Raw genomic sequence first — 21,721 nt, 5'->3', positions numbered from 1 at the left:
AATTTCCCAGCTGATTCTATTTATTTATCTTCCAATGCTGCGATGCTGCGGTGTTGCAGTACTGTGTTTATGCACTGCTGCAATTTGGTGATGCTGTGGTTTTGCAGTGCATGCTTTGATGTTACAGTGTTTTGCTGCTTGTGCTGCTACAGTCTTGGTGTGCTGTTGTGTTGTAGTGCTGTATTGTTGCGGTGCTGTGGTGTTGCATTTTTGAACATTTATGGAGCAGACGCCAGAGCTACACTTCTGAGGCTGGAACTCAAAACATACGTCCATTGCCTTCAAGACAATTGATAAAACTTGCTGATGAGATTTGACATCTTACTACTACTATTTAAACCCTCTACTCAACCATCAGCTTCTACATTAGTAGAGGCTGATGATTGAGTAGAGGGTTTATCAGAACAATATACTTCACGATATCTGTCTGCATAGCATCTGATTCTATAGTGTGAAGATCCACAGACTGTTCAGTGTCACAGCCATTATCATAAACTAGATCACAGGAGCCATCACAATGATAAGAGGTCACATTTGCTCTGTACCATCCCATCGGCGAGTTATCAGAGGAGTCAGACCATAGCACATAGATTGGATATAGTTCAGCTTGCTATGAGCCTAAAGAATGGCATACAAAGACCATGTGTATTTCAGTTGCAAAGTATTCTTAGCAAGCTAAGTGTGCCCATGCATGGGATACTTGTGCAGATACTAGTTTTCATACTCTGAAGGATCCCAATAGTCAGTACTCAATAGTGTTTTGTGGTGACTGTTCTATTAGAGTATTTGACTGAGCTTTTCGATCTTCCATATTTTGGAGGGGGGACACGTGCCCCCTGTGCCACTCCCCCTTGGATTTGGATCGCCACTGAGTTTTAAGTAGCTACAATTTGTCTTGCCAGGGCTTGGTACATAGATACTAAAAACACGTTTATGTAATTGTCAAAATTAATTATGACGTAATCATCACAAAGCACGTGCTTGATAAATAATTGTAGAAGCGTTTACTTGTGATGTAAAGACAAAAAGAGTAACAGACCGCACGACGAAGACCAGAAGTAGGGCAGAGTGGGGAGTATACGCTAAGGTGAATTTAGTATTTAGCGTATTAGCTAGTCGTGTATTAAGGGTGTGGAGATTCCACGTTAATGTGGCACAAAAAAAGTTTTTGGGGGAGGGGGGGTAGGTTATTGCGTATTGTAAAGGTTCAGTGTTGTATTGGTGATCTTGTTTTCTCAGACAATTGTATGAATGAGTATTTTAAGCGGGTCGACTTATCAAGTATCATTTGTATCATTTGCCTATAGCACCTGCCAATCAGCGCGCGATTTGGGGGCACTCACGCGCTGATCGACTACCGGTAGTCTGGAGGGATGTCCCCAAATCACTCGCGCTGATTGACCACTGGTTAGTAGGGATGCCCCCAAATCACGCGTGCTGATTGGCTATGGGAAAAGGGGGGTGTTGCCTAGGCACACGCTGTAGGTTAATCTGCGACCACAGTTATTAAAGTCTTGTTGGTCAAACAAAATTTCACCTTGACATTGAACTGTCTACCGTTTCTACTTGGGAGTCGTGACCATATAATATTATACACCCTCATGTTTATGAAACTAATCAGGGTGTGACCATTCAGTGGACTGGACTGGCATATTTTTGTTTTTTGTACACTATAAGGTTGGATTTATTGGGTCTCGCTAGTTAATGGTTGTTCAGGAGCCTGCAGCCCATTATTAAACATTGAATACAGGCAGTGAAATATGCAAAAACTGTCTATTAATAATTATATTACTGTTCAGTTATGCTGTTATACAGCATGAGGCTCGACAGCACTTATTCCTTACCATATACTGCTGCTATGTGCCAGCAATAGTTACTCAGTGATCATCTTGCCAGTTGATGAAGATATCCTTATACGAGTGAGCTATGTAGTCTTGTGTGACCTCTATTTCAGCACAGGGGTTCAGGGTTTGCGCTTGTAATTGTAGTCTCTAATGCTTTGAAATAGATGTCTGAGACTACATATAGGATAGCTTGCTCATTGAGCTTGCTGTAAGGATATCTTTATCAACTGGCAAGATGATCGCTGATTAACTGTCGTTGTCACATATCAGCAGTATATAAAGAGTAAGTGCTGTCAAGCCTCATGCTGTATAGCGGCATAACTGAACAGTAGCATAATTATTAAAAGACAGTTTTTGTACATTTCAGGTGCAAAACTAGGATAAGACCACTGCCTTCCTATAGAAACAGCTGTGCTCACATGATTAGTAGGATCACTTATTCTGTGGACTGGACTACTGGACTGGACCGGCATATTTTGGTTTTGCACATTATGTGGTTGGATTTGTTGAGTCTCACCAGTTAATGGCTGTTTGGTAGCCTGCAGCCCACTACCAAACACTAAACCTTTAATAATGAACATTTTCACTGGCAAAAGTTATAGACATAGATTGGTTTGATTCCTGGTGACCCATTTTTTTCATCTATGTCCAGACGAATACTCTAAAGAACTACCAGTTTTTAATTCAACAGCCATATTGTTTTTTTGTAGGGTGTGTACCAGCGTTGTAAGTGGGTCAGTGCTGTTGACCCGTTTGACCCACTGACCCGAACAGTAATCCGGATCTGATCCGCATGTGACCTGATTTAATTAAAATAGAGGCGTGCCCCAAGAGCTAGATTAAAAGTCCACAAGTTCCACTAATGAACCCTACACTTTTTTACACTATAAAAAATTGTCTGCCAAAAGTGAGTAGCTACGTATTATCAAGAGAGTGTGGCTCCACGTACGTATTATCAAGTGGGGGTGGCTCCACGTAAGTTTACATGCAGCTACAGAATTTCCAGAAGTTAGTTACCTACATTTCAAGTAGCAACACGGATCTGGTGATGCATGCATGCCCACAAAGCACAGCTGGTACAATTCCGATAAGTGGGCGTGGCCCTACATACCCCGCACAGACAGCAAAGCATATTCCTGAATGGTGGGTGTGGTTCCACATAAGTTTCTTGAGTGTTTACAACTGCATTTCCATCAATACAATTGAGCTTGTTAACTTAGAGTCACACGTGATCTCATTCGGGTCAGATCCAGATACTCAGTGAAGTGGATAAGACCCACTTGACCCGGACAAAATGTGACCCAAATGACCCGGATAATCCGGATGACCCGGCCCGCTTACAACGCTGATACTAAACTGTATTTTAAACCAGATCGTTATGTTGCAAATTTCATCACCAGTTTCTATCGTCCATAATAACCCCTACAAACACGATGTTATAATAATAATATTAGGTTAGTTCCACTTTGCAATAAATAACGAGTCCCTTACAAAGATTTTAAGACCATTAAAGCTTTCATCATTGAGAGAATCCATAGACAAATTTACCAGCCATTTCACTGGTGGCATGAAACTAGCCTAGCTTATTAGTTTTATATCCATGGGGTGAACATTATCTATGTTGTGACTGCTACTTTATTCCCCATTATGCAATTCATGCTTGTGCTTGTGACTTAGTATAACAATTTCTTGCTATGTTCTTACCAACAACTGTGGAAGAAAGATCTTTACAATCTAAACAAAATGTCTGCTGAAACTTTGTACCGTCTTTTGGAGATTCTGGTATCTTATGAATTGGTTTTAAATACATATCGTTATCAATTGTGGGTTTTTAACTCTCTGTATCATCTTGGCCCTTGACCTACTATAGAGTGATTTTGTGGCCTTGACTGTCACTTTGAGGTTGGACCGCAGTGGCAGATCTACCTACAGCCAAAGCCTGTTTGACACTCCCTTGCTATAGTCAAACCTTTTTGGCACTCTGAATTAAAGGATATACGTAGACTATCTAATAATTGTCCCTTGGAATGCGTGATTATGCTGTGGCTCACGTTAATAACCATACCAAGATCATGGGTACTGAAGAATTGAATCATGACAATGATGCTTTGGCTATTTCAATGTCTTACATTCTATGAGCAATTGATGTTTAAGCTTGTATTTAGGCTATGGAAATGGACTTCTCGGGAAAGGAGTTTATTACAGAAAAACAGAACATCAACCTTCATGCAACCTGAGGCAAAACAAATTCTCACAGCTTGCATTTCAACCCCGTAGTCCTACTCACTTCATGCATCCAACAGTGTACTTAATTGATAATACTGTGATTTCATTGTTTTCAGTAATGGAGGCATCAACTTTTCATGTTAGTTGAACGATGAACCAGACCTTGTTTCGGGATGCCTATATGCCTAAAAGGGGCTGTACCAGACAACAACGCTAGGCATGTGTGGGCATGCACCTGGTTTCCTGAAATTGTTTTCTGAAAATTGTGTGTACGTTCGTGCGTATGTATGTATGTTTTTGTCCACAGCTGTACTTGTGTGGCAAAGAAGCTTTATGTTAAAAGCAGCCTCCACTCTATAGACTCTGTACTAATCTTATAGGCAGGTAAGCTGCTTGTACTTTGTGCCAGTTGAAATATGGACGAAACTGGTTTCTGTAAACAGCTTTCCATACGTATTACAATTAGGGATTGATAGTAATGCATTTTTGAAGAATAGTGCGGTATTGAGAAAAATACTTTGGTATCACTACTGTAAATACCTTTTATAGTTTACACTCACAAAAAGATCGGTAAGTTATGATTAACACTTGCACCCACTAGTAATAAAAGTCTTCTAAAGTTCCTTCATGGTTATAGCATCATTCTTGACAAGGTAGAAAAGAAGGAATATGCCACTGAGAGCTATTTGAGTGGCGAAGACTTATTGTAGACAGGTGATGGATACTGCTGCTTTAGTCCATTTTTATTCTTTTGGATAACTATTACAGTGGTCCCTTCATTATTCAGCCAACTATTATCCGAACATTCTGTTACCCAAATTGTGGATGTGACTGTTCTGTTAGAGTATTTTGCCTAAAGTGTATGTTCTATTCGAGTATTTTAACTGAGCTCTGTATACTTCATTTATCTGAACTTTTCCATCGGAACACCTAAGACGTAGTGAGTTCGGATAATGGAGGGACCATTGTAGGTACCTTGAACCAAATGTATGAAGCCATACAATATTTATGCCACATCCACACACTTATTTTAAAACTCTGCTACTGTACTACTTTATGTCATAAGATCTTTTGTGACCCAGCCACCACATGGGCTCCAGCCTTTTCTCCCCTTGGAAAATGATTCTGCATTTCTTTCTTAATGATAACAATATGGAAAGTTGTGAAAATGCATACCAGGTTACTTCAATATTGACTCACAGGTCCATCAAGGAAAAATCGAAGCATACTATTGTAAGGCTGGAGATGTTTATATATCTCTACCAAATTTTTGATGGTCTGTGGTACATTAAATAATTTTAAGTGTGATGTGGGACTGTACAGAAGTGGGAGTTTAGGAAGAGAAAATGATGGCTTGTGTTTTCAATTGACACACAGCATAGCATACTGTATGTATCAGAGTCTGAACTGTCATGTGCCACAATGTTAGACCTCTGTGAAAGTACTGTTTTGTGCTTCACCATTAACCACTTTTTATGCTGTCTGGTCGTTGTACCTGAAGTAGACATCATCTATGTATGTACACAGTTATGCACATGAGTACTCGGTAGGTAGTCTTGATAAGATGCATGCAGTATGAATTTAGTTGAATGTGATTGTACACTTGTAGCTATTGGAATGATAGGGATCAATGACATGAATACAATAAATGCATGTATGTGACTATATACCTTATTAGGATAATACATAGCTCCATGTAAGTTTGCATGCACTGGGATCAGCTGTGGTCAGAACGTAAGACAAAACGAATGAGGACAATTGGAATAATTGCTTAATTGGCTAATGACTTTGGCAGCTTTAGGGTTCTGTTGGTAGCATGGACACCGAGTGGTGAATGATAGTGGAACAGCGGCTGCATTCATACCCCTGGAGAAAATTCCAGTTACACCTCTGAGTGTCATCTATTCCTAATTTTGTAAGCTGTCTAACAGCTGTCTCATGTCTAATGCAGCTGATCATTCTCCTATATAGGCCTGAATGATTATTTGTTACTGAGTGTCACCTGAGTCAAGAGGTGGGAGTTAGCATGAAGCTCTGCAATCGGTGATCTTGATGAGTTGTGAATAGGGAGTTGTGAATAGATCTGGATAGTCACAGTTATATATAGTGGCAAGCCACTGAGCCTCCCATCTTGAGTAGCCTGAGCATTCCTGTATGTATAGTGACAAACACACACACGCATTAAATAGTATTCATACAAATACAGTTGAACTCCAGCTATACCACAATCCCATCAAGATGCCGCATCAGTTTTTAGACAACTCAGGCTTGCCCCAGCATGCTTTTAGCATCTGTCTAGTAGTTCTAAAAATTTTATGCCATTGGTTTTATAACAGTAGGTTTGTGTATTTAGTAACAAGTCACTGCTTGTTACCAAATACATAGACCTACTATTACATGTATGTAATTAGTATATGTAATAGGACGGATGGCTGTGGTGTTCGGGATTAATAGTGCGAGCATTGTAAACAGGAAGGAGTAAAATAGTGCGAGGCGAAGCCGAGCACTATTTCCTTCCTGTTTACAGTGCGAGAACTATTAATCCCGAATACCACAGCCATCCGTCCTATTGCAAATTAATCCGACAACCATAGCAACTGTTACTAGGCAACAGAAATTCAAAAAATAACCACTGCGAAAGACCAATCACACTTAGCAACCGTTGCCTGGCAACCGTTGCTATGGTCTCAAATGAATTTTACCTTAGCAACTGTTACATTGCAACCGTTGCTAAGCAACCATGTTGTGTCATACCTTGGGGGCATCTATCACTATGGTAACAATAGTTGTCAAATCGGACATTTACTTCTAATATAAACACACCACGCTATTTTAGCTAATCAAATTAGTATTATAGATTTTTGTCATGGGACATTGACAAACAAGTGTAATACTAATTCTATTGGCTAATCGCTTGATGTATTTCAATATAATACGTCAAGCTGCTATTGAGAGTATTATACAGTAACACATTCAGTTGTTGGATTAGAAATGTAATAGTGCAGCAATGTGCATCACTACATGCATATCTACCGTATTCTTGTACTTACATGTAAGTAGTCAAACTATCAAACGTTATCAGCTGACACCATCCATTACTTCTAAGAAATGGTGCTAGTTTTCACACCATTTGTGTCAAAGTTAATTTTAAGTCAGTACTTAGTAGTTCACTGTGCAGTCAAAGAGTGTGCTGTACTTTAATTAACCCTTGGCCCCTAAAGCCAATATTTTGGCTTTGGTTCTTAAAAACGAAAGTTATTTTACGAAAAATACGCATTTTGACATATAAATTTGGGCTTCTGTTACTCCATGTAGGAACAACCTATTCCTTCGTGGTTTGTGTTAAACTACTCACGAAGGATAGATCTACAACATCATAAATTATAACTTTTATAACCTTCTTTATTCTGTCTCCCCTTTATGACAGGTAGTATCGTAGCAATTATCGTCTTAAAAACGGCCGCAAATTCTTTCAAACGCATATTGGCCTTACTTCACGCTCAATCGCGCTACGATGTTCGGATAAAGCTTAGGGTATTACCCATTAACCACAGAGTAGCGTGGTCCAAACCGTATATTCATAGGATATTTCGTTTACGATATATGTGCGTTTGAACGCATGCGTGTAACAAAAGCCAATATATTGACTTTCGCATTTAACGGAACACTTTTCTTTATTAACATAGGGGCCAAAGGGTTAAGTCTTTAAACTTTCATTTAGAGCAGAATGGCAGGGGTTGAAATCAATGGGATATCATATTCTGGTTCATTGAAGAGACAGCTACACCAGATTATCAAGATGATGTTTCTCTTTAGGATATTTAGTTTACCTGTACTTGGGGTTCAAGTTGATTGCCCCTTTGATTGCTGTACTAATAGCTGACTGGGTGTTTGCCACAATCAAAACCACCAAAAGTTTGCATAAACCTCATAATGTCTTTGTTGCTACCACTGATATACTGCTAGCGTTGTTTGGTTTCATGGCTTCTGGTAGTATGACTATTGCATCTTTGTTTGGGTTGGAAGATTTTGTCAGTTGTAAAGTATTCTGACTACTGTCACTGCCTGCATGTCTGACTAGCACACTGTATGTGGTGATTTCAGTTGATAAGGTGATAGCTATTGCATTTCCTTTCAAGTACAAAAAGATTATGACACCTCACACTGTTTGTAACATAATCATAGTATTATTGTCTTTAGCTGTTTTACGTTGTATTCCTTTGATTTTCTTTGGTGGTGATCGCGTAAGTGTGACAGAATATGGTGTTTGTGTTAGAGTGACTACGTTTATTGTACCTGTGTTAGCTTACTTTTGCCTGTCATGCTATCATCAGTGTTGACACTGATTCTTAATGTTTACTTAGCTGTCAAAGCATACCAGATAGGAAAGAAATTCAGCACAAAACTAGGTTGTCAGGAGGTGATAACAGTCTTGGCATATTCTTTCCTGTGTTGTATATTCCTACAAAGTTTTTTGATAGACACTTCCCTCTATCATAAGATCATGGATTATCTTTTTCTTCCTAATATTTTTTTGTACCACCACTTCTTCATCCTTTTGTGTATGGGCTCTACTTTAATCTTGTTTGTGAGCCGATGATGAAGTTCTTTAAAAGGCTGGCATGCAGCTGCAAGTTCAATTCTGCAGTTGTAGCCCCTAAGCCACGAAGGACTGCTTGGATGTGATGATACTGTAGCCATTAACATTATATGTGAACAAATGTACTTATGCTATAACCATTGTATATAACCAACTGTGTAATCTTGTTGTATTTATCCAACAGATATGTGTTAATAGAATTAATGTCAGATCTGAATACTTATGTATATGCATGTATGACGACTGTATTGTGAATATATACGGTACAGTTCAGCTCCAAGGTAATGTTCACCTGCATCTAAAATGCGACCTAAATGCATGCATATCAAGGGCAAGTTGCATTCTCTCGCAATGCGTACTGTGAGTAAACTTGTACTGTAACACGTACGTAGACTCTACATGGTGACAGCATAATTTTATATGGACTTGTGAGATGCATGCAAGATATGGGGAAAATATGTCTAAGATGTGACCAAACGATACCTTGGAATTGAGCTGTACTGTGGACTCTGATTACAATATTAGGTACATGTGGTTAATATGCACATATTACCTGTTAAGTGCAAATAGTATCTGCTTATTAAGTGTAAATAGTTGACATTGCTCTGATGAGTAATATCCAAATCACTTGGAAAACATGGTAGGGATGATTTATCATTGTATCATGGGCACTTGTAATTTTCCTGAAATATACACACTCATACTTTGGCCCTTGCGTGTATTCAGGCAAATCACTCATGCCTATATACACCATCTCTTTGACGTTTCGCATGATCATGGTGTTGAATGTAATGTGGGAGTGGTCTACACATGATAAAATGTAATTTAAGTAGGTACTGTACATATAAAGATTAAATGTGTACCATTTTAAATTTTGCTGACACTGCAGGTTGTATAACTATTCTTGTGCACCTATACAGTGGAACCTCTATATAGCGGACACCCACGGACCAAGCTTAAGTGTCCTTTATATGGAGGTGTCCTTTGTAAGGAGGTTGAAATATTTTATGCATATAATATCATACACAGCATAATTATAATGTTTGAAGATTGATTACACTATAACAACAGTTCACACCTATGCACATAGTCAGTCACTAAGCTGTTCTTCACTCTGCTTTGAAAAATAACTATCTAAAGTTGTTTGCTTACTAAATACAAGAGATGAACAATACAGGCGAGCTACAGTAGTAACCATTGAACCAACTTTCAAAGCTTCTTCTGTAAAACCTTTGTTTTGTAGAAATAGTTGGACATCTTCTAGATTTTTCATTGCATCCTTGAATGTGTCAATCTTTGGTACAGCTTCAACCACTTCCATTTCTACGTCACCTGCCACACAATCCTCCTCATCGTCTATTGAATCTGGCTCAGAGGAGCAGGCTGCAGCAAGGAACTCTTCTTCCCAGTGCTCCTCAGATAGCTCACGGCACACTGGTAAAGATCCATCACCATCAAGGTACTCGTCAACAGAACAGACGCCATCACTTACAACTTGAGGGATCAAATCATGGAGGTGAAATTCGCTATCTACTGCTAGGAATGGATCGGCATCATCTTGACCCACATTACAAGTAGTGACATTGAGATCTTTGTCAAGTACACCAGCTGACCGAAAACATTTGCATATAGTCTCTGGTTTCACCTTTTCCCAAGCTTCACTGACAAAGTGGATGGCCTTCAAAACATTCAGCGACTCTGCTACCTGTGATGCAGTATCACATTCTTCAATTTTGGTAAGAACATATTGCAAAAACAACTGGCGATAGTGAAATTTGAAATTCTTAATTATCCCTAGATCTAGTGGCTGCAATCGAGAAGTGGTATTTGCTGGAAGGAATACAACCTTAACATTGCTGTACTTATCTTTTATTTCAGGGGGATGGCATCCAGCATTATCCATCAGTAAAGCAACAAACCGAGACTGAGCCCTCAAACTTTGATTTATCTTTTTAAGAATCCTATCCAAGATATCCCCAGTCATCCATGCCTTGGACTGGCTGAAATAAGAGACAGGAAGAAGACTCTTATTAAGATTTTTAAAACATCTCGGGTTCTCATACTTCCAGATAACAACGGGCTTTTCTTTACCACCATCTGCATTTGCGATGAATGCTATGGTAAACCTTTGTTTGCTTTTCTTTCCACCTTTGCAAGACCGACCTTTTTGAACAAAACCACGTTCAGGTAATGCTTTCCAAAACACACCAGTTTCATCTAGGTTCCATATGTCCCTTTTTGGATAGCCTTGCAAAACCTCAGGGAGTCGCTCTTTCCACGAGTCCACAGTTGCACCAGAAACATCACCGCTTTCTCCACTTACTGTCAGTTGTTTAATATTGTATTTTCTTTTCCATTTCTCCAGCCATCCATTGGAGCCTTTGAATTCGCCTCTCCCTAGACGCTCTGCAATTTCTTTTGCCTTCACTACAAGTTGTGGGCCTGCTGGGTAAATGTTTTTAGAACAAGCCAACAGGTACCACTTATACAATACTTCATTTACTTCACTGAAGTCAGACTTTCGCGTGCGGAGGCTTACTTTGCAAGATTTATCAGAGGCATTACTTTCATACAAAGCCAATAGCTGCTCTTTCTCTTTTAAAACAGTTGCAATCTGAGTCTTCCCACAGTTAAAACGTTGACATAAACCTCTGACCCCTAGCTTAGGATTTTTCTTTGCCTCTTGTATAACTTCTATCTTCTGCTTGAGCGTCAGGTGCTTTCGGCGTGTTGAGCAAGAATCCGCCATTGTCACTGATTATACCAATTAGTTATAGACAGGTGCAATCATTGTCGCCAATTAGTTACTGACAAGTACAATTAGTTATAACACGTGTTTATTGCGTGTAGAAAGTGTAGAAAAGCGTCATCATGGCTCACATTGTTGCTCATCCTGAGCGTGTTGTTGTCTACGAGTTTGATTCATATATCCGAGGGTACCATGCATACATGGATAAGTGGGAATATGAAGTTGGCGAAGTTTTACCGTTAAGAAGAGAGCCTGACAATGAAGTCGATGTTAACTCTGTCGCCATCATGAAAGACGAAGAAATAGTTGGACATGTCCCATTTAATTTAACTAGATTAATATCACAATTTCTTCAAAGAGATGTGAACGTAGGCTTCGTGGAAGTAACTGGTGAGAGAGTTAACCGAGGAGCTGGCTATGGCGTCGAGTTACCCTGCAAATACCGCTTGTATGGACCTGCACCTTACATTAACAAACTGAAGGAATTAATTGCACCTTTGAAAGAAAAAAAGCTATTGTAAATTGTGTAGAATATGTAAATATCATTATAGCTACTATAGTGATTCCTCTCGAGCACCTAAATTAAGCGCTTCAGTGGCGTCCGTTATTTAGAGGTAAGAGCATACGCGTATGGTACCAGAGGGTACTTGTCGACTGTCCGTTGTCCGTTACAAGGAGGTGTCCGTTGTGCAGAGGTTATTAATACATTGAAAACAATTAGCAAACGGCTGGGACCATAGTTTACTGTCCGTAACACGGAGGTGTCCGCTATTCGGAGTGTCCGTTAATACAGGTTCCACTGTACTCATATGTGTTTGCTTGTGTGCTTATGTATGTGTGTGCGCATGCTTGTATACATGTGTGAAAGTAAACAGTGCATGATTTTTCAACAGGCTTTATTTAAGTGATGGCTTCTGGAGGTTACCCTGACTTTTACTCATCAGTGAGTAGCTGTCGTGGAGGTCATCGTGGAGGTCGTCATGGTGGACGATCAAGTTACTTTAGAAGTAGAGAACGGGGTAAAGAAATCTCACACAAACAAAGGGATACAACACAGTCAATGGAAAGTGATTACTTTCCTTATGATGAACAAAGTAGTACTGATGATGTTACAAGTTTCTTACATGGTTCTGCTATAGTTAGTGGTGGTAGTTTGCATGAACATAGAGGAAGAGGAGGAAAGTTTAGAGGCCGAGGAAGAGCCAGTAGAAGACCATATGGCGCAAGGCAGAGAAGTCATGTAAATGATCAACCTAACAGTAAGTAAAAATTATGTATGGTTTTAATTATACTGGTGCAATAAAAATATTAATTTAAAAATGAGGTAGGGTTTCAGTGATTAAATGTAGTGAAACAAGAGATCATGGTAGCTATAAGGGAAAGATCCTAGCTGCTTGGCATTGTAGCAATGTGGGAAAATCCCTACTTGGAGTGATGCCAAAGTAGAGATTTTCCAATTTGCTTGGGAATTTCCCTCATAACTACATCATCTCTTGTTTCATTATTCTTTTATCACTAGAACGCTACTTCATTTATAATTTTTATTGCACTAGTTTGTTAACACTTTTTTGTTAACATTTTTTTGTTAGAGCATAGCTATGAAATACACATGTGGCTGTGACTGCTGTATTAGAGTATTTGGATCTCACCACTCAGCTACATAATAGCGGGCGTGGTACATTGCCTTGAATTCCTATGGGGCTACGTAGATCATTGTCATGGCGCGATTTGATCATTTAAATGGTGTGACAATTGTTTTAAAAGCACAGCTTAGTTGCTACCCAATACTGCAGTCCATTAACCATCTCAAATAGTTTTGTGGTATCTTCTTCAAGGATAGTGTCGATTCAGAAATTAATGCCTTGGTATGGTTTTCTGGCATGAAGAAGAAAACAACCATTTAATGAAAGAAAAAAGGAATGGTAAAGCACAGAAGGCAGACATTCATTGGAACTACAAAAGGCACATCCCACTGGTGAGTTTGTTGCTTTGGTGTAAAACAGTGGCCATACGCTGCTTCGTTTGGCCTCTAGCCTTGTGACTGTAGTCAGGCAGGCTGGCTGGCTGGCTGGCAGATGTAATTTTGCGTTATGGCAAAATTCATTATCCGGGCGCCTATAAGTGTTTTCTTGTTTTTAATGCTGTAATTAATGCTGAATGGAGTAAGACTATTCAGCATTAATAGTAAAAGTGATTTTAGACTATTCAGGCTTTTAGACTATTCAACATAAAAGTGATTTTTGCCGCATATGATATTTCCATGATGGTATTTAGACACAGCTTATTTAGTGGTGCAAGTCACTTTAGGGAGGAACCCTACTAAGCAGTACAACCATACTGTTTGATTTATTTATTTTGTTCATTTATAGGAGGAATAGGCATATTTGCTGGTAGTGCTACAGTGGACAATGATGATAGTTCTACTGGTGTTGGCAACTACAGAAACTCTATTAGCAGTGCCCAAGTTCATCAATTCAATGAAAGAAAAATGAGGGGTCAGAAGCCAGTTACATATAAGTCTCATTCCAACCCCAGAGAAGAACAGAAATTCAAACGTACAACAATTCCACAGTTTTTGCAACTTTATGATGAAGAACCTGATACCATTGCTGTTGAGTTACTGCATGATCTTAAAAGTTTTCAGAAAGTAATTTTGAACTCTGAGAGAGTTGGAGAGAGGAAAGATGACATGCTTAAGATAGTGGTTATTCTTATAAAGCTGACAATGGTCCATGACCTGGACAAAAAAGATAAAGCTATCCGCATATTAGCTGAAACATTTAATAGCCGCTCCTGCAAGTTTTTCATCAAGCTTCAACAGTATATTCATACAGTTAGAAGTGAGCAAGAATTTTTGGCTGTAGTCCGCTTGTTTGACCATGTCTTGAAATTATCGCCAAGCTGTTGGGAATTACTTCCTGTTGAGCCCTTAAAGATGGCTATTTCAAATTGCAGACCAGAAATTGTTGATGACAGCTTATATTTGTCTATGGATACCAGTTACCAAGATGCACAACAAAATACATGTTCACAAGATGATAAATTAGTTTCTGCAGAAGAAGACTACTCTGAGTACAAGCATTTATCTATTTTACCAGGTGCTAACGAAATAAATGAAATGTTTCCTCCCAAGTTGCGACGAAACATTGTTGAAGGTCATTACGATAGCTGGGAACATTACTATGACACACAATTTAAGCTCCTAAAAGAAGATTTTGTTGCACCACTTAGAAGAGGTGTGTGCGGCTTTCGTGATGGCTTAAGAGGTCGAGATATTTCTGATATCAGGGTTTATTATGGTGTTGCCTTTACTGGTTTAAGTTTCAGTGCAGAAGGAATCCTTTTAACTGTTCAGTTTGACAGTTCTAGATTCCATAGAGTTAACTGGGAGCACAGCAAGCGCTTGATTTATGGATCTCTTTTATGTTTCTCATGCAATAATTTTGAGACAGTCATATTTGCTTCTGTGGTGGAGAGAGACGCACAAAAGTTAAAACAAGGCGAGTTTACAGTGAAGATGGAATCTCATACTGATGTTCTCCGTCTGACATCCAATAAAGATGATCTTTACACGATGATTGAATCACAGGCTCATTATGAGACATACTACCACATACTGAACAGCTTGCAGAAGGCAGAGTTTAATACAATGCCATTCACTGAAATCCTTATTGAGTCAAAGTGTCAGGAGGTTGAGCCACCAGCATACATGTGTCTGAATCCAGCAAGTAACATTGGTCACCCTCAACTAGTGTTTAATATGAAGAGTGCTTTAGGCATTAATGAAAAATGCAGTGAATTTCATTCCTTTGATGTCAGTAGACCAAACTGTTGGCCCAGTGTTGAGCACGTTCAGTTAGATGAGTCACAACTAAAGGCAATGAAAATGGCACTTACACAAAAGGTGTCAGTTATTCAAGGTCCTCCTGGTACAGGTAAGACATACATAGGGATGAAGATAGTTCAGGTATTATTGACCAACCGTCATGTGTGGGATTCAGCTAGAAACTCACCACTTCTTGTAGTGTGCTACACTAACCATGCTCTGGATCAGTTTTTGGAAGGGATCATTAACATGGATGACCCAAGTGTCAACACTAATTCAGACAACAAATCAAAACTATTTTCCATTGTGAGAGTAGGGGGCAGATGTCAAAATGAAAAGGTTGCCAAATATAGCATTAAGAATATTGAATTAAGAAAGCCACGAGTCCCAAGGGAAGTCCACTTTGAAACACGTGATATGAAAGAAATAGTGAAGGAAACTGGAACTGAGCTTGATGAGAAATTTCAAATCATTCAACAGAAGCTAAGACCTCATCATTGCACACTAGTTGAATTTATTGCTCCTTTTCATAAAGAGCAATTGCATGTCCAGCGGATTAACCTTCGAGAGCACCTGCGCATGAGTTACCGGCGGGGTAAGCATCAGGAAACATATTATAATGATTATAGTGTTGCACGTGGATTACAAGAGTGGCTTTCGTGCAAAGATCTCCAAAAGCCTGTAGTAAATAATGGAGTTGATATCAATACTACTGAAGTTGCAATGGAAAGTTCTGATAGTGAATCTGATCAGAATGAAGTGAAGTTTACTGACAGAACAAATGAAGTTTTCACGGACAATCCAAACATGTTTAATGATAAAGATGTTGTTAATGAATTACATAAGAGAAAGGTAGTGGCTAGAGATGATGATAATCCAGAAACAACTGATACTGATATTTCAGGTAGTGATACGTCAGAAGATGAAGGAAAGGAAAATTCTGAGACAGAAGAAGATAAGCATTTTGACAATGCAGAAGATACTGTAAATGTCATAGGAGAAGCTGAACTAGCTGGGAATCAACGAATGATAGATCATCCAGCTGATGTGTTCCATTATGAAGGAAGTGGTACTGAAGATGAGGAGATGATAGTAGAAGGTGAAGATCCCAATGCCAATTTTGTTACGGAAGGTTTCCCATCCTTTCCTAAAGGTCCATTTACACATGCTATTGTCAGTACAATTGATGACATTTTCACACTAACAAAACATGATCGCTATAGGCTTTATGATTACTGGAAAGCACAATACATAGAAAAACTACATAATCAGCTTCGTGCAGATTTTGAAGAGTACTCGGCGGAGTGTAAACAATATAAAGCTGCTACACAAGAGGAGGACTTTTATGTTCTTGAAAAGGTTGATATGATCGGGATGACAACAACTGGAGCTGCGAAGTACCAATATATTATTCAGAGGGTGAAGCCCAAGATCGTAGTGGTAGAAGAGGCTGCAGAAGTGTTGGAATCTCACATTGTTTCTTGTCTTACAGCTGCAACTCAACAGTTAATTCTCATTGGAGATCATAAGCAACTTCGACCAAATCCAAATGAGTTCTATCTTGCAAGTAAATATGATTTGGACGTTTCTCTTTTTGAGCGTCTTATAAAAGTTGGTATTCATCATGCTACACTTGAGATTCAACACAGGATGAGACCAGAGATTGCAGGGCTAGTCTGTCCGTACATTTACCCCAAGTTACTAAACCATGAATCTGTTTTGAATTATGAGGACGTCCGAGGGATCACAACTAATATGTACTTTTTTGATCACAAATATCCAGAACAAGAAAACGATGATCTAAGAAGTCACTGTAATGAAGAAGAAGCTAAGCTAGTTGTTGCTCTATGCAACTATTTCCTTAAACAAGATTATTCTCCCAGTCAAATCACTGTATTGACTACATACACTGGTCAAGTACTTAAACTGAAGTCATTGATGCCAAGGAGCAAATTTGAGGGTGTAAGAATTACAGCAGTAGATAACTTTCAAGGAGAAGAAAATGATATTATTTTACTATCATTGGTGCGTAGTAATGAAAACGGTAGAGTTGGGTTTTTAAAAATAGAAAACCGCATATGCGTTGCCTTATCAAGAGCAAAGAAAGGCTTTTACTGTTTTGGGAACTTTAGCCTGTTAAGAGAAAGTTGTGACACTTGGAAAGATATTCTACATTATTTGGAACAAAAAAGTAAATTAGGGTCTTCATTATTATTACATTGTTCTAACCATACTAATGTCAAAACTGAAATTCATACTGTTGATGATTTTCAGAAAGTTCCAGAAGGAGGCTGTAATAGAATGTGTGATGCTCGTTTGGAGTGTGGACATGTCTGCAAGCTTCATTGTCATCCTAGAGATCCATTTCATAATGACTATGAATGCAGACAGCCTTGTGCAAAATCCTGTGAAAATGATCATCGATGTCCTAATTTATGTAATGAACATTGCCCACCGTGTACAGTTAAGGTAGAAAAAGAGATGCCCAAATGTGGCCATAAGCAGAGTGTTCCATGTCACCTGGATCCAAGAATATTTCAGTGCAAAGCACCTTGTGCCAAGAAATGTCCCCAGGGCCACTTATGTCCCAAGCTGTGTTCAGATTTCTGTGGAAAATGCACAACAATTGTTCAGAAATTACATCCTAAATGTGGTCATTTACAGTCAACATATTGTCATCAAGATCCAAGGTTTTGTCAATGTCAACATCCATGCGAGAAATTGTGTTCCACCAATCCCACTGACCCACACAAATGTAAAAAGTTTTGTTATCAACCATGTGGCTATTGCTTGGTTCCAGTATTAAAGACCTTGCCAAAGTGTGGCCACGAAGATTTGGTAGAATGTTATCGTAACCCCTTGTTCCATTCTTGCTTGCACCCTTGTGAAAAGAAACTATCATGTGGTCACCCTTGTACTAGTAAATGTGGTGAGCAGTGTACTGCTTACTGCAAAGTAGAAGTACTAAAGAAATTTTCCAAGTGTGGGCATTTTAAATCATTGCCATGTGGTGAAGATATCAATGCAGTATTGTGTGAAGTGGAAGTAAATAAGAAATTTCCTGGCTGTGAACATTTTATTGTATTGCCATGCAGTAAGCCTATTAATGATGTATATTGCCAAGAGCAGGTACATAGGACATTACCTTGTGGTCATGGAACCTTTATGAAATGCTCAAAAAGTCCTGTTAATTTTAAATGCAAGACTCATGTCAAGAAAACCTTGAGGTGTGGGCACATCTTTGAAGGAAAATGCTGCAAAGCAGATGAACATTGTACTAAACTATCCAACAAAACATTTCCTATGTGTGGACACAAAGTGAAGTTGCCTTGTTGTGAAGATCTTCCACCAAAGTGTACTGAAAAATGTACCACCAAATTGTTGTGTGGTCACCGATGTACTGGAGACTGTACCGAGTGTCATCAAGGTAGAATGCACAAACCTTGTTCATTTAACATGTTCTCACTTCCTTGTGGCCACCCTTCTAAAGATCCTTGTGTTAGTGTAACATTTCCAAGTTGTGATTACAAATGTGAATATTCCTGTGTTCATCGTAAGGTGTGTACACACAATTGTAGTCAACCATGTAACCCTTGTAAGGAGCCTTGTTCATGGAAGTGTCCACATTATAAATGCTCTAAGAAATGCCATGAAATTTGTGATCGTCCTAGATGTAATCATCCTTGTAAGCACACTTTACAATGTAAACATCCCTGTATTGGTGTTTGTGGAGAACCTTGTCCAAGAGTTTGTAGGATATGCAAGAAGCAAAAGAAGAGATTTCATAAATTATGTGTAGGTCTTTGTGATACAAAGAATGAAACTAGGTACATACAGCTAAGCTGTGATCATTTGTTTGAAGTTAAGATGCTGGATCAACTGTTGGATGAGCAGTTTAAAGAGTATAATACAATAATACAACCTCTTGTGTGCCCGTCTTGTAGGAAGCAAATTCATTCTATGTACAGGTATGGTGACATAGTTAAGAGAAGAAAGGAAATAATTGAAAGATTGCAAGCTACTATGAACAAGACAGCTGATGACAAACAACGTGATGTAGTCATTGACAAGATATTGTCTAGTTTTGTACCATATTTTTACCACGAAGAAGGTACATCTGCATCTGTATTAAGAAGGAAAGCTAAAAGTTTACCACCGGTTTTCAAGAAAGCGTCAGAAACATTGACATCATCAGATCTATCAGTGAGAAGCTTGAGCATCCTAGAAAATGAAATTGATCAGTATGCAATACTGGAAAAGTTTACTTTGTTATGTGAACAGTTTCCAGATTTGCAGTCTTCTTTAAAGGAGCTGTTATCTTTCTTTGAGAAAACTCCTCCTTCAGTTCAGAAAAGCAATGATTTTTCATGTGAAAGACAACGTATCCTTTTATTGTTAATAATAACTAATCTGCAATCAAAAATTTCTTCCACTAATAAAGATTTTCTTGCTATGCAACAACTTCAGGAAGCCCTCAGGTTTAACCAGCCAAAACTTACTTTGACAACTGCAACTAAGCATTACGATGATTTACAAAAGGTTATGAAATCGTCCGGTAAAGGTATCACACTTCCAGAGCAGTTGCAGCCTAACAAGGCAGTTTTTTTCAGTGGTATTTGGATTATTTGTCCCAATATTCATATTTACTGTAAGCCAAGAGGATTACTTGTGTCTGAGGAAGATAAATGGCTGTGTCCAGAATGTGCTAAATAATCACAAGCATATTACCACTGACACTTACAGTAGCATATGCACACATCATTTTATTGAACTGATTGTAACACAGGGATTTTACTTGTACGGGGCTTATATTATTTGTTTAATGCGGTGTATGCATATGTAGGTTAGTTATATTAAACATGCTGAATTGTACTCTTTCTGTGGTTATTATGGAGTTGAACAAGAATTTATTTAATGGAATTGTGAGATGATGAGAGACCAGATGGATATATATTTTTTCATTTATTTCTTTTTCACTGTTAATATGTGAGCAGATTTGCTCTTCCACACACATCCAATTCTATGAACTTGGGAGACCATAGCGTAATGTTCAGTTCAGTGTTGCACCGAAATGAGATTTTGCCGATATTCCAATAACTGATATTTTCAAGCTGATCCTATATAGCACAACATGTGTATTTTGTAACAATTTTTAGTAGAAATTTGACTTTGAAGGACCAATTTAGCTTGTTTATGGTGGCAGTGTCACAGCTGACAGTACACTGAAGCAGTAATAATGAAGAAAATGCAACTCTGCATTTGTAAACATCATCATTTGGTACACATGAGCATGTATTTCTAAATAAATACATATATCTGTATCTGCTACTTTTTTCATTGTGGTGCCGATCCAATACCAATATACAAAAAACACAGCCGATGTATGGTTTTTCTGATAACCAGTCCGATTATCAGTGCAACACTAGTTCAGTTAACATATAAACCTCCATCCATTAAGCTATGTTGGTACTCACTACTGACCAAATTTCAAATCAATAGCTTTTTCCAATCTTGATAAGTTATTAATCATCAGTTGGTATATTGGATGTGTGTGGAAGACCCCCTTTTGCAAAACCAGTTACATTATTTAAGTTGTGATGCATTTAATTTTTTTTTATTTTTCATTAAAACTTTTCTTTTCACTGTTAATTAATATTTAAGTTGTGATGCATTTAAAAAAATACTACATCAGTGGATCAGAGTGATTGAAGGAGACTGCTTGGGAAACCCTGCAGGTGGTGCTGACATCAGGGGTTAGATACCTGGACTAGACAGCCAGTTTCCCCCAGATACCCAAGGCTGGAAATTTTGGTATGATTACATTAAGTTTGGAGGGGAACCACATAGTGAGCCCTGCATGTGCCAAGTTTAATTTGTTGTGCAGTGGAAGGGTGCATGGTGTATGCTAGACAACTAGATATATAGTGCATGAGCACACATGTAATGGAGTCCTGAAGTGGTAGCATCACTACAACTATGGGGTGCCGTTTGTATCAAAATTATAACAATATAATAAGTATAAAAAACTAGGTTATAGTATGTTTGCTGTACATGGTTTATATGTACTCTTTTTTAATACCGTAATTTGCTTTATTCTCGTGTAAAAATATTTTCGTATGATTTACGTGAATGACTGCTCTATTAGAGTAGTTAAAAAATTTTGTGCAAGAAATTTTGTACAAATTTTGCATACGAAAATTATTTTACAATGAAAAAAAAGCAAATTACGGTAAACTGATTTAATATATATAATGCTCAAATGACAAGATAATGACAAGTATCTTCTCTTTTATGTGCCATTTGTTGTCCCGTTACACATTTTGGCACAAAACCTGAACTTTGAGATGCAAATTTACCATATGGAAACACCATATAAACATTTCAAGGAAAATTTTGAAATACCCATGAAATCTTCAAATTTCATGAGATGCCTACCCATGAAATTGAACCTCACCATTGAAATACTTGTGAAAAAG

At 38.4% G+C, this 21,721-nt stretch overlaps 2 protein-coding genes across 2 annotated transcripts; one reads left to right on the top strand and one right to left on the bottom strand.

The window, feature by feature from the left end:
* The first annotated feature begins 999 nt into the window (after positions 1-999).
* LOC136262975 (NFX1-type zinc finger-containing protein 1-like) lies at positions 1,000-20,165 on the top strand. Its single transcript, XM_066057396.1, has 3 exons — positions 1,000-1,087; positions 12,313-12,678; positions 13,789-20,165. Exons 2-3 carry the CDS (start codon positions 12,327-12,329, stop codon positions 19,956-19,958), a joined length of 6,522 nt encoding a protein of 2,173 aa, XP_065913468.1. The 5' UTR covers positions 1,000-1,087; positions 12,313-12,326; the 3' UTR covers positions 19,959-20,165.
* Positions 9,761-11,419, bottom strand: LOC136264813 (tigger transposable element-derived protein 4-like). Its single transcript, XM_066059581.1, has one exon. It carries the CDS (start codon positions 11,417-11,419, stop codon positions 9,761-9,763), a length of 1,659 nt encoding a protein of 552 aa, XP_065915653.1.
* Positions 20,166-21,721: the final 1,556 nt, after the last annotated feature.

This window comes from Dysidea avara, chromosome 8 (assembly GCF_963678975.1).
Source record: "Dysidea avara chromosome 8, odDysAvar1.4, whole genome shotgun sequence".
Classification (NCBI taxonomy): Eukaryota; Metazoa; Porifera; class Demospongiae; order Dictyoceratida; family Dysideidae; genus Dysidea; species Dysidea avara.
Note: the sequence above shows the minus strand (reverse complement) of the source record. Positions and strands in the feature narration are given on the sequence as shown.